Genomic DNA, 16,807 nt, shown 5'->3' with positions numbered 1-16,807 from the left:
GTCTGTATGTGTATGAATGGACTACTGATGCACACTTCACATAGTGCTGTCAGTCTGTCTGCTATCAGTGTGTGAATGGTAGGTGTGACCTGCAGTGAAAAATGCTTTGAGTAGTCAGAAAATTACAGAAAAGTGCTTACGAAGCTCAAGACCACCATTTATTTATGTAATTTGTTTAAAATCAAAGTTATGCTACATTATACATGATGGTTTGATCAGAATAAGCAGAGATCAAGTTAGTTTTCTGAAGCATGCAGTCAGTTTGGAAATGTCATCAGTTCAAATTGTGTGTTCGCAACTTGTGTATTGTCTGTGGATCTATCTATCTATCCATCTATCCATCTATCTATCTATCCATCTATCCATCTATCTATCTATCTATCTATTTATCTATCAACTAAATAGCCTCAAATGAGTGGATCAATGAAACCTCTTATCTCAACAAATTAGGTCCCCAATTATTGGGCTTTGAAGACAATGTTTAGTGTTGTAGCAGGTCTCCAAGAGACCCCAAATAAAACATAAAGGACAATGCATCAGTTACAGTGGCACTTAAGCTATTTTATCTGGAAAAGGTAACACGTGATCACGTCAATCAGGAGGACAAACTGCAATCTCTGATTATTATTTTTTTTTTTTGTCGGAATAAATCACGTAGGCCTACATGTTTTATATTGCACATCATACATGCAATTCACTGACGATACTCCAACATAAAAATACATGAGATGAATGAAAGTATGATTGGACCGAACACACCTATCCTGCTCTTTGTGTACCCCGGTATCCCCTTCAGACAGTTGGCTTGTTGTCTGAGCTGGTAAGTCCCTCTTTATTCCGCCGCCTGCTGCCATAAAAGCGACGGGGAGGGCGCTCATTGTGCGGAGTGATCTGATACGGACTACACCCAGCCTCTCTCTCCCCTGGCTTTCTTTGCTGCCCCAGCCTAGACGTCGGTGAACGTCGAAGTGTGGGTTACATCGGAGACTTACACTCGTCTGTAGGTTTTTGTCTGAATTGTCTGTCTCTTCATTGGAAAACTCACTTCCCAAAAGCTGTAGGCATTTTTTTTATATATAGCAGCATCAATTTCTTGAACATGTCTTGGCAAAGCTACGTGGAAAACCTGATGGCCGATGGCAGCTGTCAGGATAGCGCCATTGTTGGGTACACGGACGCCAAATATGTTTGGGCAGCACATGCCGGTGGTACTTTCAACAATATCACGGTGAGTAGTCAAAAAGTGAGTTATTTTGAGGGAAATTAAGCATCAGTGGGACAATCTTAATGAATGAATAAATCTGTATCTCCCTCTCACCGACGCTCAGCAAGATGATAAGCGGTGTTACCTCGCTGCTAACCGTAACGGCGTTAGCTTAGCGGGCTAGCTGGTTTATCCGTGGCCTGTGTCGGTAAAGAAACACTGCGGGATTAGACCGCGTGTGGATCATATAAAACTCCTCTCTCTACAGCTCACACCTTTTATTAAAAACTAAAGGCATGAAGTGATTATTTCCCACAGGGAAACACTAATGAGTGATTACAGTCAAATGAGACAGGGCCGAGTTTTAACCCGAGCAGACCGGGTCTGGTTTAAAGAAACGTGCTTTGATTAGCTCGGGTTAAGCTGCTGCTGCTCTACCGGCTACCTGTGATCAAAACGGCTAACACCTTAGATGACGCTCTTTTAATATCAAAGGGAACAAACTAGTTGTATGTTCAACCATTTATCCTTTTTGATGGGAATAAAATGTTTTTCCATTGATCGCCGTGGAGGGCTGCAGAGACGTCACTGCAGACCGGGGACATAATGTGTTCAGGTCCAGGAGTTTATGATACCTAATATTAATACTTCGGCTTATATTTCATGAGTTCACTATATGTATGCACATGACCTCCTGTGAATTTCAGATTAGAATGACTAATATGAATGTGATTATACTGTATGGGCCTGGTGTCTTAATGAATGAAAGAGGGCTGCAGCCATTAATGGTGTTGTAATTTTATCACATGAATTAGTTACTCTATATTATCTGTCATAACTAAAGTAAAGAAATCGAAGTGAAACCTGCTAGAGCTCAGGGCTGTGCATAGTAATAGTTTTTAATAAGCTCTATATATATATATATATATATATATATATATATACACACACACACACACACAATATGTCACTAAAATAGTCCCCTTTGACTTCTGTGGGAAATCATGTACCTTCATTACGACATTGGTGATCAGAAGTTCTTTCACATATTGAGCCTTTTTGTCCACACCAGGGAACTTGTAAAAAGTGAACTTTAGATTGTATAGCACTTTTCTCTTCAAAGCACTTATTAAATTGCAGGTGATCTTTTACACACTGGTGGCAGAGGCTGCTATGTAAACTGTATGTGTCTATCAGTGTTACCTGATCTATTCACACTCTGCTGACGAAGCAGCGGGAGCAACTTGGGGTTAGGTGTCTTGCCTGAGGGCATTTTAACATGTGGCTGCAAGAGCAGGGGATCAAATCTACCACAGAGCTTCCCTACCACTGATCCACAGCCGCCCATCGATTCTCAAGCGTCTTTTATTTGACTACTTCTGACTGAGATTGCAATATTTATTTATTTTTTTCAGTCTCAAGAAATTGATGTCCTTATTGGTAAGGATAGAGAGACCTTTTACACCAGCGGTCTCACTCTGGGCTCAAAGAAGTGTTCAGTCCTCAGAGACAGCCTGCATGATGACGGGGACTGGACAATGGACATCAGGACGAAGAGCCAAGGAGGAGAACCTACATACAACGTCACTGTGGGAAAAGCCGGAAAAGGTAAACGTTTAAAAAGTCCAACCACTTTCGTACTGTTAAAATGATGTCTCCATAAACTGTTGTGCAAATACCACATTTTAATAAGTTTACTTCACATGGGTTCAGTGACTTATGGAAGTGAAATAAATCCTGTTTTTATTTCTGAAACAATTTTAAGATTAGTTCTGGATCCAGCGCCTTTAGTTTGACAGTTACTCTGCATTTAGTAAATTGATCTATGATTGATGTAGTAATGACAGCAATCAAATTAATCTCATTTTTACAATTATTAATCTGTGTTTGAGTAAAGCTCAGCTAAAACTACCAATCTCTTTCATAATTAACAATCTGCTGATTGTTCATGAGTATGAAAATGCTCATCAGTTTACCACAGCCCAAATTGTCTTCAAATGTGGTTTTAGTTGTTGTCCAGAACCTAAAGGCTCTTAACACTGTAACAAATGACAAAAACAAGCAACCAGCAAATGTTTGTTTTTTCCCTCAAATTGAAATAAATATTTGTTCACATACTCTTTCCAAATAGTTTAATTTTGGTGTTGCAGCTCCAATGCTCACAAATGACTTTTATCAGCCTTAAGTCATGGACATCAGGCAGAGACAAAAATGACATGCAGACTTATGAAATCCAAATATCTGATTAGATGTCAACAAAAACCACACCAGGGTTTGTCTGACGCAGTCTGGTTGCCTTTGTGGGCCTCAAGGTCTGACATTGATTTGGAGCTTCTTATAGACTGAGACTTTTCTGCAGATTAAAATTGGCATTGTCAAGCCGTTAAAGTTAATTCAGGTTTGTAAAGCTAACGAAGCTGTGTAAGTCTTTTTAATGAATTCTCACTTCAACTTGAAAAGGGAACAAAACTAAACTGCCTTTTATGAGAAACAGTGATCACAATCTAAACCAAACTCTTTTTTTATTTCAAATTTCCAACACTGCCTCATTTCCATCTGTCCCTCTCCTTCTATGCATGTTGTTTTTGAAAGGGTTAAGGTAGCTATAGACACCCATAGTTGCAATAAGGTTTTTCACATGGAGTTAATGTTCCTCTGATTCGGCCCTTTGCATGTTTCTTCAGTAACGGTCTTGATTTTGAATCAATCTTCCCCTTAGTGTTCTACGCTCCAACAAAGAGTGTTTTCTTTCCCCTGGTTTGTTAATCTCAGGTGAAATCTGGTTTACTGATAAAGCAAGCGGAGGTCTAAGTGCAATAACCTCCCATAGCTTACAACTGTTGTATCAAAAACTTATTTTCAACCATGTGTTAAAAGATGGCAAGATGAGATTTCACCATAGTAAAGTGGAGAGAAAAATGTAATCCTTGAATCTCTCTTAATCTGACAATAATGCATCAGTCAGACTTTAAATTGAACACTTTGTTTTTACTGGTTATGGTAAACTAGTCCCTGATTATTATTTTCAGTGCTAGCAAAGCAACCCTACAGATAGTTTGCCCGTATGACACATGGTTGAATATCCATGAATTGCTGCACTTCTGGTGATCGTACTTACTTGGAATGCTTTTCCCTTTTCATTTTCTAAACTGTCCCCTTTTCTATCTCTTCTCTTCTCTTTCAGTTTTGGTTCTTGTAATGGGCAAAGAAGGGGTCCATGGAGGTGGATTGAATAAGAAGGCTTACTCAATGGCAAAATACTTGAGGGATTCAGGGTTTTAATGTTTTCAAGCTCGCTTAGATAAAAATGAGGGACAAAAAAAGAAGAGAAAATAAAATATTTGCTGTTAAGATTTCTCCTGCAAGCAGTCAAATGTCTTGGAAACTTTTAATAGCAATGAAGAGTGGTAAGATGCTGTGTCACCTTTGTCCCCTCCCCCCTCCTTCGTTCTGTCGGAGGGGGAGGCTCTTCAACTTTGTTCATTTCTCTTTTTTTTTCCTTGTATGCTCCAGCATTGGTTTTAGTCATGGGAAAGGAGGCGGTCCATGGTGGAAATCTTAACAAGAAAGCATTTACAATGGCTGATTACCTGAGGAAGTCTGGATATTAAGCAACCTCTCCATCCATTCATCAACTTAACAGCGCATTGTGTTGACACTACTTCCAGGATTAGATGGCATGCAATGTTACTTCCTCTCCCCAGTATACTTTTATACACCCCCTCCCCTTTTTTGCTAAACTCCCCATACACTCCTGTTTTTCTTTTTCCTGAACCTTCCCCACCCCTACCATTGTACTTCAGCGTTGGCACTAAAGTTATGGCATGTTGATTGAAATGTTTATTAACCCAAAATGTTAGCAAAGTGTAATAAAAGTGTCTCAAAAATAAATTGGACTGGCCTTGTGTAACATTCACCAGTTAATGATCTGAGGGGAATTACACTTGTAAATGTGCTGACAGTTGCATAGATATGCTTTGTGAGCATTCTTAAAAGATGCCATTTTTTTTCCTTTTCTTTCATCAGCATGTAGGCATTTAAAGGTTGCATGCGTACTGTCTCCAGCATACAAATCCCAGTCCCTAGCCCCCATTTCTGTCCCAGCGTAATATTCCAGCCAAAACCATCTTCTGTCATCACGCATCAGTTTTAAAAAAAAAACAAAAAAAACTTCATCTGACAATGTCCTGTATGTGAACCAATTCTCCACCCTCGAACCCCACTTTTTTTCTTTTTTTTTCTTTCTTTTTTTTGTCGCTCCCCACCCCCACCCCCACCCCCATCACATGCTTTAGCTGTTGTACCTGAATGTGGTCTTAAAAAGTTGATGTGCTGGCCTGTTGTTTGAGTCAAGTTGTGGTCCTGACACTTCAACACGCCCGGGAGCCTCAGTGGACATTCCACCTTTGTGACAGCTCAGTCAAGGTTTGCTGTACATTTTTTTGAAAGTCATCACGCGTAACGTGGAGTTTTATTTCCTCCCTGCCTCCCTTTTGGACCAATTGTCAGTATAAAAGGATGTTCGGAACTGCTTCAGCTTATCCTGATTGATTGTTGGCATCACTTGTTGACTGTAAATCATAAAGACGACTCCAGATGACTGTCAAACATTTTTACTGCTTCCTTAGACTTCAACACTACTTAAATGTTTCATCACTAATTGATTTGTCGCTAACTTTGTCTGTTAACCAATGAAACAGCATCATCATTTTACTACAGTATGAATGCATTTTGACTGTAAATCCAGGCTGTTGGCCTTCAACACCTTGGAAATAATTTGCCTTGTGCTTTAGTCATCAAAGGTGTATTCAAAAATTGTCATAGTATGGTACTTAGAAGTATATTTAAAAGAAGAAAAAAAAACAATGCTGTGTACACTAAACATTGAAAATGGTGTTGGTTGGAATAAGAACATTTGTAAGTCGTCTTGTGGAAATTTTCTGAGAATAACTGTATTCTGTGCCATAAAATCGATCTGATCTGTTGCTACTACGAGTTGGATTTTTATCTGCTGCCCTGGTAAGAAGTAACTTTTAATGGCACTTCCCGACGGGATATTTTGGCATCAGTAATCTCCAGACATTGTTGAATATGTACAGAATTAAACAACAGAAAAATAAATTTGAAGTATTTTGTCTTTTTTTTTTTTTTCTTTAGTTGGAAAGTTTCTTCTGCCACAGTCTGCTATTTCAAATGCCATCAATTGTTGAAATCATCTTGTTTACAGGTAGATCAAATAAAAGTTATTCCAACCAGAGTTGAAGTCACGTCCTCTTTTACCTCCTGAGAAGAAATTTGTGGACTGATTGAAAACCACTCGTTTGTTTCAGGCGTTACGTTGACTCATCTTATGCTAATATATGCTACATTACACGAAGCATGGGTACGGATAGATTAGATAGAAGTACACAGTCTCTTTAAGAAAAAATAAAACGTGGTCCCAGTTTTAGCTCTGCTCACCCTCATGTCCCTTGTAAACACCTTATTTGAACCTATATCATAACATGGTAAAAATGGAAAGAAAATAAACCAACGCGCTTATGTTTCCATGTGGCTATACTTATTGATAGCCATTGATCAGATGGGCATCATAAACTATTCACATGTCAAACAGGTGTGATTTTTAAGACCATTCGAGAGGGGTTTCTCGGTGCTCGTTGCCCCATGTATACGACACGAATCACGATTAAACTGAAATTCGTCCCGACTGCAAAAATTCTTCTACGATTCAGAAATCGAAACAATACGGAGAAGAAAATCGCACAGTGTATGCCCGCCTTAAGGAAAATAAATGAATCCTCTGTACACCAACAAAGGTGTTAGTGATTGAGACCATGATTGGACCTCTTCTAAGGAATAGGTGTGTGTGTACACATGTTTGACTGACAACTGACAGCTTCACTACTGTTAATTTTGAAGGAACAGTTTGGATAGGAGGACTGGACCTGTTATCATACCTATTGGTGCTTAACTCTTATTACATCATGATTTCTCACCATAGCTCCACCTATTTACAAGACCTTGTCTAATTAGCCAGGGTAATTACAAACACCTGTGTAGGTGTACCAAGGTTTTTTTAAGCTCAGCCTTTGTGGATGAGCACTCAGTAATTGCAGAACATTGCTAATGTTTCATGCCTATGCAGTGCTTTTTGTTGTTCAAATGGCGTGTAGAGGACGTTGGGGCAGTGGGGTTCTATTAACTTTAGGACTGGTTTTGGTTGTGAGTTCATTTTGCTACGGTACAAGCGATACAAAGTCTAAAGCACTGGATAAAGTAAGAAATAACTCAACAGTTAGCCACGGTGAAACTGAGGGGAGTGAATTGCATCTTGGAAAACTCTTGATCGGGCAGACTACTCTTCAAGGTGCTGGAGTCAAAGGTGCTGATGACTCTGAGGACCTACTGGAAATTAATACAGGTTACCAGGCAGATATGGGTATGTTTAGTGTTCTTCTGCAAAAAAAACCAAAACTGTACTAAAGTTATCTACTAAATGTAAAGGATGTCTCTATGTGTTCTACACCTAGCTGATTATTTAAGCTTGCGATTTAATTAGTATGTGACCATTTTACTTGACTGCAATTACATAAGGCTTATTTTTAGGTTGGGGGAAGTCCAAGCAACCTAATGGGTATGATCATGCAGCAGTGGAACGACTCCTTCAAATGGAACCCAAGGTTGAATGCACTAGGGACTCAATGAAACTTCAAGTCCAAAATGCTGCTTCCACCCCTGGATCTCTTTTGTTTGTTGACAGGGGTAAGATTTAATCTCCTGGGGAGGTAAGGAAAATTTTAATTCCGTTCACCACAACTCTTGATGGACACATGCAATCTTCATTTATTTTGTTTGGTCAGAAGGTCATTCTCCCCTGCCAATGTCCAAGCTGCCCGCAAGCTGTGGTTACTCAATCCAGTCAACACGAAGTGATTTGGTCTTGTCTGCACCATATAATGGCTGCTTTGTTGCTGTGGAGGTGGGATACTCTGTTCTGAATGCAATGTGTAGTTAAAACTGCACACAAGCACCAACTTTATTTTACTGGTTACAGAAGGAAATGTATGTCCTCCCACTGCGCTGGTGGGGTTTACTAGTGAAGATGTCATGCCCTTTGCTGAAGCAGTCTTCACCCAACCCTCCAACGGTCAGCTGCCATGCTGAGGGCATGGTAGTGAAAATGGAGTCGACTACTTCTGCTGCAGATATAAAACTGAACTGTAAGTATTTCCTAGTTGAATATGTGTAACTAATCAGTATAAACTGTCGACAATGGCAACTTGCATTGAGTATTAAAGGAAATTGTCAAATTTATTTAAAATAACTGACTGGTACTTAACCTTATATTAGCTTTCTGTTCTAGCCATGTTAGATTGGTTTTGACCCAGGTCTTAAATCAAACGTAAAATACCTCAAACAAATTAACATCCACTTTGTTTCTCCTCTTGGTTGCCTTGTTGGGCTTCCTTAGCCATGAAAAGATGTTTAATATTTTTGGTGCTGCCCCCTGGGCCTTTTTGACAGCATACCTTTTTGTTTTCAATAAGAAATGGGTAAAATGAAACAGAATTTTGTAAATTTAAAAGTGATGGTTTTACCTGGCTATTATTGAGTGGTATTAATCCTTAATACAGTTTGTTGATTAACGATGGTATTATGGGTTGAGTTAGACCCACAGTTAAAACGTTTTTCTTTTTAAGAACATAACACAAAAGGCAAAGCTTAACAAGTAATGACAAAATTTAGTTTTCCTTGGTCAAACAAAATAAAGGAAATTTGTTTGGTAGATTATTTGTAACAATGGGCCTCATTCACTAATGTTCGTACACTTTCTTACTCCTTGCATACAATAAGTGCATATGCAAAATCACCAAAAGGTTCATATTTTATATATTCATGCTTACCAGCTAATAGTTCTCATTTTTGACTCATTCTAAACCGTAATCGACATACTTCCACGTTCTCATCTCTCAATATGAACATCTGATTGGCATATCATGAGGAAGAGTGGTGAGGTGGAGACGGAAGTTTTTGGGTGATGGTCTCAAAAGGCAAAAAAGATTTGTCTGAGGGGCTTGCTGCTGTTGCAGCAATTCTGTGAGCGCATTGCCACAACATGTGGCAGTCTGGTGACCCTTCTGAAGGCACTGGCTGCCGTAGCTTTCAGAAAGTCATGAGTTTTACACTTGGAAATCATGTACGTTTCCTACATGCTCTTAAAGAGGCAATATTTCATGGCAGTGTTAGTAGTGGTTGACGATTAAATTTAAGAATGAAAAGGCAGGAATCATGATTACTTTATATACTTGGATCAATGCACTATTTAATTCGCGTTTAGTTGTCCTTTTCAAAAACTGTCTTTTTTTTTTTAATGACATGCATTATTCAAGCGTTAACATAAATTAACATTTTGTGAAAAATTTGGTCAATCATTTGTGCATACGCATGGTCTAAGGAGGTTCAAAATTGTGTTCACAAAACAAATTCAAGAATATATTGATGAATCACAGATTTTGTGCTTCAAACGTTTGTATGCACGGTTTAAGCACATTTATATGCACTGATAGTGAATGATGCTGCTTGACAATAAATGGTTTACTGTTGAAAAGCCCTATTTCCCTTTTTAAATGTTGCCACATTTGTGGGATAAGCAACAGACAATCAATTGCAGGAAAAGCTGTGCCACAGCAATTTCTTTTAACAAACTGGTGCCTCAGTAGCATATGGAAGAACCATATACAGCCTTGCATCTCCTCATGCTGGTCACACACTGATGTGCAGGCATTCCATTCCCAAATTGTGCCAGTAGATTACTAAATCCTGCTCTCTGAGCCGAGCCATGCCATTTTAGACGTATAGAGTTTAGTCTCAGCCTTTGGTGCTGTGGGATTGCCACTGGTTGCAGCAGCTTATTTGTCTGAATTGGGCTTGCCACCAATAATGATCCTAGTTTCTCCAGTGAGGGAGATGCCACCCCACACATCACACTGCCTCCACCTAAAGCTGTTTGGCATTGGCAGAGAATATTTTGCAAGTTTTTCATGGGCACAACCAACACATTCAGCTCTACTGATTTACATCACAGGTGCATGTCCCTTACAAATGTGGGAAATGGGTATAGGATTTATTGGCAAGAAGCTTTCAAACAAACCCTACCACACAAATTTCCTGTGTGCAATGTTCAGTTCCAAAAAGTCTGTTTAAGAACGGGCGCATTTAGATGTGTGGCAAAACGACAAGTTAAGTGTTCTTTGCAGTGGGTATTTTGCAGTAGAAGTTTGCACAATCAGTTCCTACTTATTTATTGCTAAATGTATAACTGGGTCAAAATGACCCCAACAACACAATGGTCATTTTTGCTGGTGCATTTTATAATTTCATTAAAAAAAAAAAAAAATTAATAGAAGTTCCTGACAAAGTAAAAAAAAAAAAAAAAATCAATGTATGAACAAATTTGTGGTTCTTTTATGCATTGAAACCTTAAAAATGCATTGGTGCTAACCTTAACAGAAGATGGTTAGTTTGTAAGAATCTTTTAAGTTTTATAGGCAAATGCTCAAACCTAATCACTTTTTTTTTTTTTTTTTTTTTTTAAATAAAAATCCCCAACATTCTTGGAAAATATGCCTTGAAGTTATGTCAAGTATTTTACAGTGATGGGTGACTGGGAGCCTTTGATGAATGCCTCACTGAGATGTGGGATCAGTGTTGTTGATCATCCAGAAGGTGTGGTCATCTCTATTCACTATGCACCCTGCTTAAAGAAAAAGGTATGGTGCCATTTACTTGTGTCCTAAATGTATCCTTTTTTATAGTTTAACAATTTGACCCTAACCTATTTCTCTCTAGAATGGAATGTATACTCTGGAACTGGCTGGAGAAGTTTACATATCCTGTCCACCGCAGTCACCAACTGAACCCATCCAAAATCCTATAAAGGACCCAAACGAAAACACCAAAGCGCCAAGCCCGGCTACCAAGCCTCAACAACCACCACAGCTTGAAGCCTTTCAGGCACAAGGATACCATCCAAATTACCCCCTCTTATACTACACTCAGCCTGAAGCTTCTTTTTCAGAGCTTCCACAGCCTGAAGTTCCACAGAGACAAATGCTCAATCCATTCTACCGCTACCCAACCTTTTCTCATCGAGAACCTGAAAATCAACATACTACTGACCTGCCACAGCCTGCGACTCCATCGGCTAAAAATCCCACTGCTCCAAATCAAGAATACAAGCCATTTTATCCATACCCCTTTAGCTATCCATTCCACTCTCAACCAGAACCAGCAAATCCACAGGTTGTACAAACACCAGTTGAAAAGCCTACTGCTGGTCCAAAGCTTGACACCCCTCAGGGTCCATTTTTCCACTACTCCTACCCTCAGCTGGACTCTGAAAATAAACCAGCTGCACCCCTAGAAGCATCACAACATGAAGTTCAATGGGGCCAAGTGCACCAGCCTTTACCACACAAGCCAGCTGAGAAACCTTTTGCAGCACCAGAGCTTCCACAGCCTGAAGTTCCACAGAGACAAATGCTCAATCCATTCTACCGCTACCCAACCTTTTCTCATCAAGAGCCTGATAATCCAACTGCTCCAACTCAACAGTCGGAAGCAACCCCATCCCAAGATTACAAGCCATTTTCCCCCTACCCTTTTGCTTATCCCTTCTACTCTCAGCCAAGGCCAGCAGATCCACAGGTTGTACAAACACCAGCTGAAAAGCCTACTGCTGATCCAAAGCTTGACACTCCTCAGGGTCCATTTTACTACTACTCCTACCCTCAGCCAGACTCTGAAAATAAACCAGCAAATCCACAATCTGCTCTCCCAAAGCTCCAGCCGAAGTATCCTCATGATAAAACCTTACCCCATACTTCATCTGTGCCCCAGGCTCAACAGACCAACCAACCAATCGGTGTAAATGCCAATCAACAACATATTAATAGTGGTATAGACTCTCAAACCCATCAATCAGGCAGTTCTGTGCAACCTGTGTACTGCCCTCGCACTTGCCCCTCTGGAGTGTCTAATTGCTGTATACAAATTGCTTTTCATCAACATCTACATCATATTGTACCTGCAAAGGAGACCGGAGTCTATACAGGTCTGCCATTCCTCCCTTCAGGGGCTGATATGGGGTTTGACAAGGGTTTGGGTTTAGCTCCTCTTCCTCAAATGCTTCCTTCTGAAAATAGCAATCTGCCACCAGATGGGAATCCTGATCCCATGATGGGTAGTAATCCTAGCAAGCTGACTCATCAACAACCAAGTTACCCTGATGTTGTACCTAACCCATTGCCTCAGTTTCCAAGTGAACTTCTCCATAGATTATCAGGGCACTACAGTGGGTCTTCTCAACTACAAACTCCAAGTAATCGGGTTAATCAAGTACAGCATGGCCAACCTTCAGCTGAGCAACAAACAAAACCGTTTCCATCCAACAGCAAATCAATGGACGCTGAAGCACTTGGGCATAATCAAGCCCAATATGAACCTAATCTGTATCTAGTCCCTTACTACCTGCAACAAGCTGCTAAGGCACATACTCGTGGAATCCCTAACTCCCCCCCACAACCTTCTATAAATAGCTCAAAGGAATCTGAAAGTACAAATAGCCAGTCTGAACCTAAAAGTTATGTTCTTCTCCAACGTGGCCCACCAGGAAAACCCCAATTCCCCACATCGACAGGGATGAAACCATCTGATCCCTTACACTGGAATATGAACTACATGCAAAGACCTAGTGATGGCTCATATTTGCTGCAGCGCTTTTCTGCACCGGTTGGTCCTCACTTTTTGCCTTTGCCCCAGGATCCCTCATTCAGTCCAAAAAAATCTAAACCAAAACTCCCAGACTTCTAGACCCCCACGAAGCCACTTGATTTGGGCAAAATAATTCTGCCTCCTATTCCTAAAAAGCCACTTCAACAATGGCGCTCTGCAGAAAAAAGCAGAAATGAGTTGCCCTCAATGCTAATAAATGATTGAAACATACTTTATTTTTTCTTTTCTTCCAGTATTTAAAAAAGGTTGTTTTGATAGCATGGTGTTGTGTAGATGCTTATCGCTAGCAGCATGGACTGTAAAGGAAAGATGTTTTAACCAGGTTAAAAATTTACAATAGACATTGGGTACTTAATGCTTTTATATCCGCTGTGTAGAATCAAATGGCTGTTGAACTTATTTGTTGTTGCCATGAACTGTTACTACTTGAACATTGACCATAAAGTAAATACGACTCAGTTACCCATTCATCAACGCTGGCTTTAATAAGAACTACCCGAATTAGAAAGGGTATTTTCCTTTTGAATATATGATCAATCTCAATACTGTTAGATTTGATATTACTCTGCACATTTCTTTTGTTGTAGATTTTAGTTGGACATTTCCAAAATAGCAAATTTGTAGATGTCAGTGAGTTCACAATGTCATTGATGAGAGTAATTTGCAAACCAACTTGTTTCCTAAGTAATGTGGCATGACTCATGGGTATAGGTGCTTTGGTTAGGTCAGTCGGTTTATTTAACTTACAAAAGGTATTGTGTAACAATCAACTGAACTTTATTGACTACAATTAGAGTTGAAGTGTTGCAAGACATTTAAAGGACGAATAACTATCAAAGAGATTCATTAAACTGCACCAAATGCAAATCTAAATACATTTTCTTGGAACTTCTACATTTTTGCATTCCATACAGATCTGTGATTTCAAATGCAGTTTCATTAAATGCTTTCACAGGAAACGTTAATGTATAAACTATTAGACCTGAACACTTAAAAGAATCTGATCCTTCCTGGGCATAGTGGCACAAGAATAGTGGCATCAGTTTGAGTTGCTGGGCCAGAGGCAGCAACAACATCTCTCTTGAACAGAACAGAAGGGACCTCTTTAATGGAGGGAGCATCTGAGGCAGATGTACTGTCAGCAGTGGGAGCAGGATCAGCTGCAGCAGGATCAACAGCAGTTGGAGCAGCTGGATCTGCAGCTACATTAATCATTGTAGGAGCAACAGGTATAATTTCCCTTGACTCTGATGATTCTGCAGATAGAAGGCCACTGAGCTCAGGGTCATGTATAGCTGTCAGTTTGTGGAATCTCAGACCGTGCTTGGGTGACGAGTTGCCTGTATGTCCGTGGACCGCTGGTGGAAGGGGAGGTGCTGCAGTTGCTGTGCTGTTAACATCTACAACAGGCATCTGGAAATATTTTTACAACAAGCCATTGTTAAAAAACATTTATAAATGCGATAAAACAAAGGTCATGTCTTTAATGGGAAAACTTATTTGGGTCAGAGTATTTTACCATAGTAGCAAACATCCTACAGTCCACTGTGTGGTCAGCAATCAGACCTTTTGCAATACAAATACCACGTGTCTGGTGGAGATAAAAAAAAAAAAAAGTTTCATTGGTACTGTTTTAACTGTTTTGCACTTCAGAGACCAAATGCACAATTTTCACAATCTTCATATTTTATGTAGAGCTAAGAAAAATTAAATATAATCAAGCAGATGAGTACTCCTCAAAACTTAAAATTGATGTTTTTGTGGAAAAACTAAACGTATGCTTTTTATACTTACAGCCATGTCATTAATCAAGGGTACGCAGGTATCATTTGTGCAGTTAGCTTCAGCTATTACATATTCTGCTAAATAGATCGGCCCACCGGACAAGACCTGAAACAAGGTATTGAAATATATTGACGTTCACACAGACACAAGTTATGATGTGCTTCTGCATAGATATTTGAGGTGATTGAACTATACAATGGCCAACCTGTGACGACATCCGTCCAACCTCCAGAATACTGTATGTCTTGTTTATAGTAAAGTTGTTTGCAGTAACTAGAGAGGCATGGACAAACTCCAGTGCTGCGGTGTCATTTAGGTGAAGCAGGGTTGGACAGCCTAAGCAAAAGTCCTCTGTTGATTCTATGTGTCAAAAAAGAGAGATATAGATGGTTGTTCCTGTATTGTCGTTATATAGGTGTCTGTGTTCATAAGTGAGTTAAGAGAAAGTTTACCTTCAGTTTTACATTTAAATGCTGTGACAGTCAGAACTCCACCGGCCCTCTTCAGCACTACATCACAGTCTCCTTCTACTGCCTGATGGGAGAAAAAGAAACAGTAAAGTATTACAACCGCCTCTACATTTATATGTAGTAATACAATGTGGTCTTACCGTCAGTGCTTTGGGTCTGACCGTGCAGTTGGCAAGAGGTGTAGGATCCAACACATGACAGTCTGTCTCCAACAGTTCAACTTCCAGGACATATGTGTTGTCTCCCATGGCCTAAAAAGAGTTACAACTTGACACTTGTTGTGCTTTTTAGTTCCTGTTTCTTTTTAGTTTCCACAACATCAGACATTGGATTGGATGTCATTATGCTATCCTATACTGCAGACATAAGCCTCTGCAGTATTACATAGAATTTATTTTAAACCTTTTTTGACAAAATGTATCCAGAGTCACCAAATACATACTGTTTGGTAATATATTTTAGTATATTTAGGGGGCTAAAAGACACAATGTGAAAATCACAGACAAATTCAAGTATAGAGAAGAAGGTAATGAAAAAGAATATCTGGCTCTATTATTATGCAGTTTTCCCTGGAATGTCAACAGGTTTTAAGAATTGCTAATTATTGTCAGTGCTGTAAATATACAAAATGTCACATTCATGTTAGACTTTACAGTTGATGTAACCATATTAGTGTACAGGACGACATGAATTGATCACTTTGGTATGAACTGCATTCCATGTCCTATGAGGGGGAACTATCTGTCTGTTTAGCTGTGAAACTGCACAATCTCTGCATGACTTACCGTAGTATAGATTTTGATTTCTTCAATCTTGTTCAGTGCATATTTGTAGCCATGGGTGTGTTGGGCGTTAAGGTAATCTTGAGCCACAAGAGCAGCCTCCTCTGCCTCAGGGGAGTCACAGTCAGGTCGCAGAACCTGAGCCCACGCACCTAGAAGTAGAACCAGAACCACGGTGATGCCCAGCAAATACATTCTGAGATTAATGCACATGCAAGAGGTATCAGAGTGCAAGAGCACAGAAAGGAGAGGAAAAGCTCCAGCAGTTTGAGCTGTATATAACTTGTACTTCAAACTGGAAAACAGAGCCAAGTTAAACATCATGATTGTCCTTTTCACCTACTGCGTCAAACACAGGGTCTAACTCTGTTTCAGGAATGCTGCCAAAGTAAATGCAAGCTGCTGGGGGGGGGGGGACTTTGTTGTTTTAATTCACGTTGTGGCTGGGTGATATGGACTAAATTAGTATCTTAATATTGTTTGTCTGAATGAAATATTTTTTGTCCTCTAAAGAAAAACTAAAGTCAAAGTCCGCTCTGAGTCAAATACACGTGCAATATTCCATCAAAATAAAATACCCATTTGTGAAATTAAAAATAATATAATTAAATGGAAAATTCAACTTAAATCAAGAAAAAAAAGTTCATTAAACTAAGCACTTTATATTTTGGCATGCATGCTTTTTCTTTTCTTTTTTTTGGCCCAGAGAGGCGGAGCAGGGTGAAGAGGGGCAGACAGTGAGAGGAGAAATAGACAAACTACCGGCTCTGGGG

At 39.6% G+C, this 16,807-nt stretch overlaps 3 protein-coding genes across 4 annotated transcripts; 2 read left to right on the top strand and 1 right to left on the bottom strand.

Annotated features, from left to right (window-relative positions):
- Positions 1 to 819: 819 nt before the first annotated feature.
- On the top strand, positions 820 to 6,461 carry LOC306827574 (profilin-2-like). Of its 2 annotated transcripts, none has more exons than XM_079349489.1 (3): positions 820 to 1,228; positions 2,620 to 2,812; positions 4,389 to 4,773. In XM_079349489.1, exons 1-3 carry the CDS (start codon positions 1,100 to 1,102, stop codon positions 4,484 to 4,486), a joined length of 420 nt encoding a protein of 139 aa, XP_079205615.1. In that variant the 5' UTR covers positions 820 to 1,099; the 3' UTR covers positions 4,487 to 4,773. The 2 variants fall into 2 exon arrangements, with proteins under 2 accessions (XP_079205615.1, XP_079205614.1); XM_079349488.1 differs by having other exon boundaries at positions 845 to 1,228; positions 4,718 to 6,461.
- Positions 6,462 to 7,076: 615 nt separating this feature from the next.
- Positions 7,077 to 12,134, top strand: LOC306827196 (uncharacterized protein; the record flags this gene model as incomplete). The annotated part of the gene is made up of 7 exons (XM_079348866.1): positions 7,077 to 7,643; positions 7,811 to 7,966; positions 8,065 to 8,183; positions 8,259 to 8,424; positions 10,859 to 10,974; positions 11,054 to 12,057; positions 12,104 to 12,134. Exons 1-7 carry the CDS (start codon positions 7,331 to 7,333, stop codon positions 12,132 to 12,134), a joined length of 1,905 nt encoding a protein of 634 aa, XP_079204992.1. The 5' UTR covers positions 7,077 to 7,330.
- A 1,578-nt stretch (positions 12,135 to 13,712) lies between these two features.
- ahsg2 (alpha-2-HS-glycoprotein 2) lies at positions 13,713 to 16,288 on the bottom strand. The gene is made up of 7 exons (XM_079347973.1): positions 16,038 to 16,288; positions 15,393 to 15,503; positions 15,235 to 15,316; positions 14,988 to 15,142; positions 14,792 to 14,887; positions 14,517 to 14,588; positions 13,713 to 14,410 (listed from the first exon to the last, which is right to left on the bottom strand). Exons 1-7 carry the CDS (start codon positions 16,245 to 16,247, stop codon positions 13,988 to 13,990), a joined length of 1,149 nt encoding a protein of 382 aa, XP_079204099.1. The 5' UTR covers positions 16,248 to 16,288; the 3' UTR covers positions 13,713 to 13,987.
- Positions 16,289 to 16,807: the final 519 nt, after the last annotated feature.

Source organism: Symphodus melops (assembly GCF_947650265.1).
Source record: "Symphodus melops genome assembly, chromosome: 7".
NCBI classification, from domain to species: Eukaryota; Metazoa; Chordata; class Actinopteri; order Labriformes; family Labridae; genus Symphodus; species Symphodus melops.
This window is presented reverse-complemented; position numbering and strand designations above follow the sequence as displayed.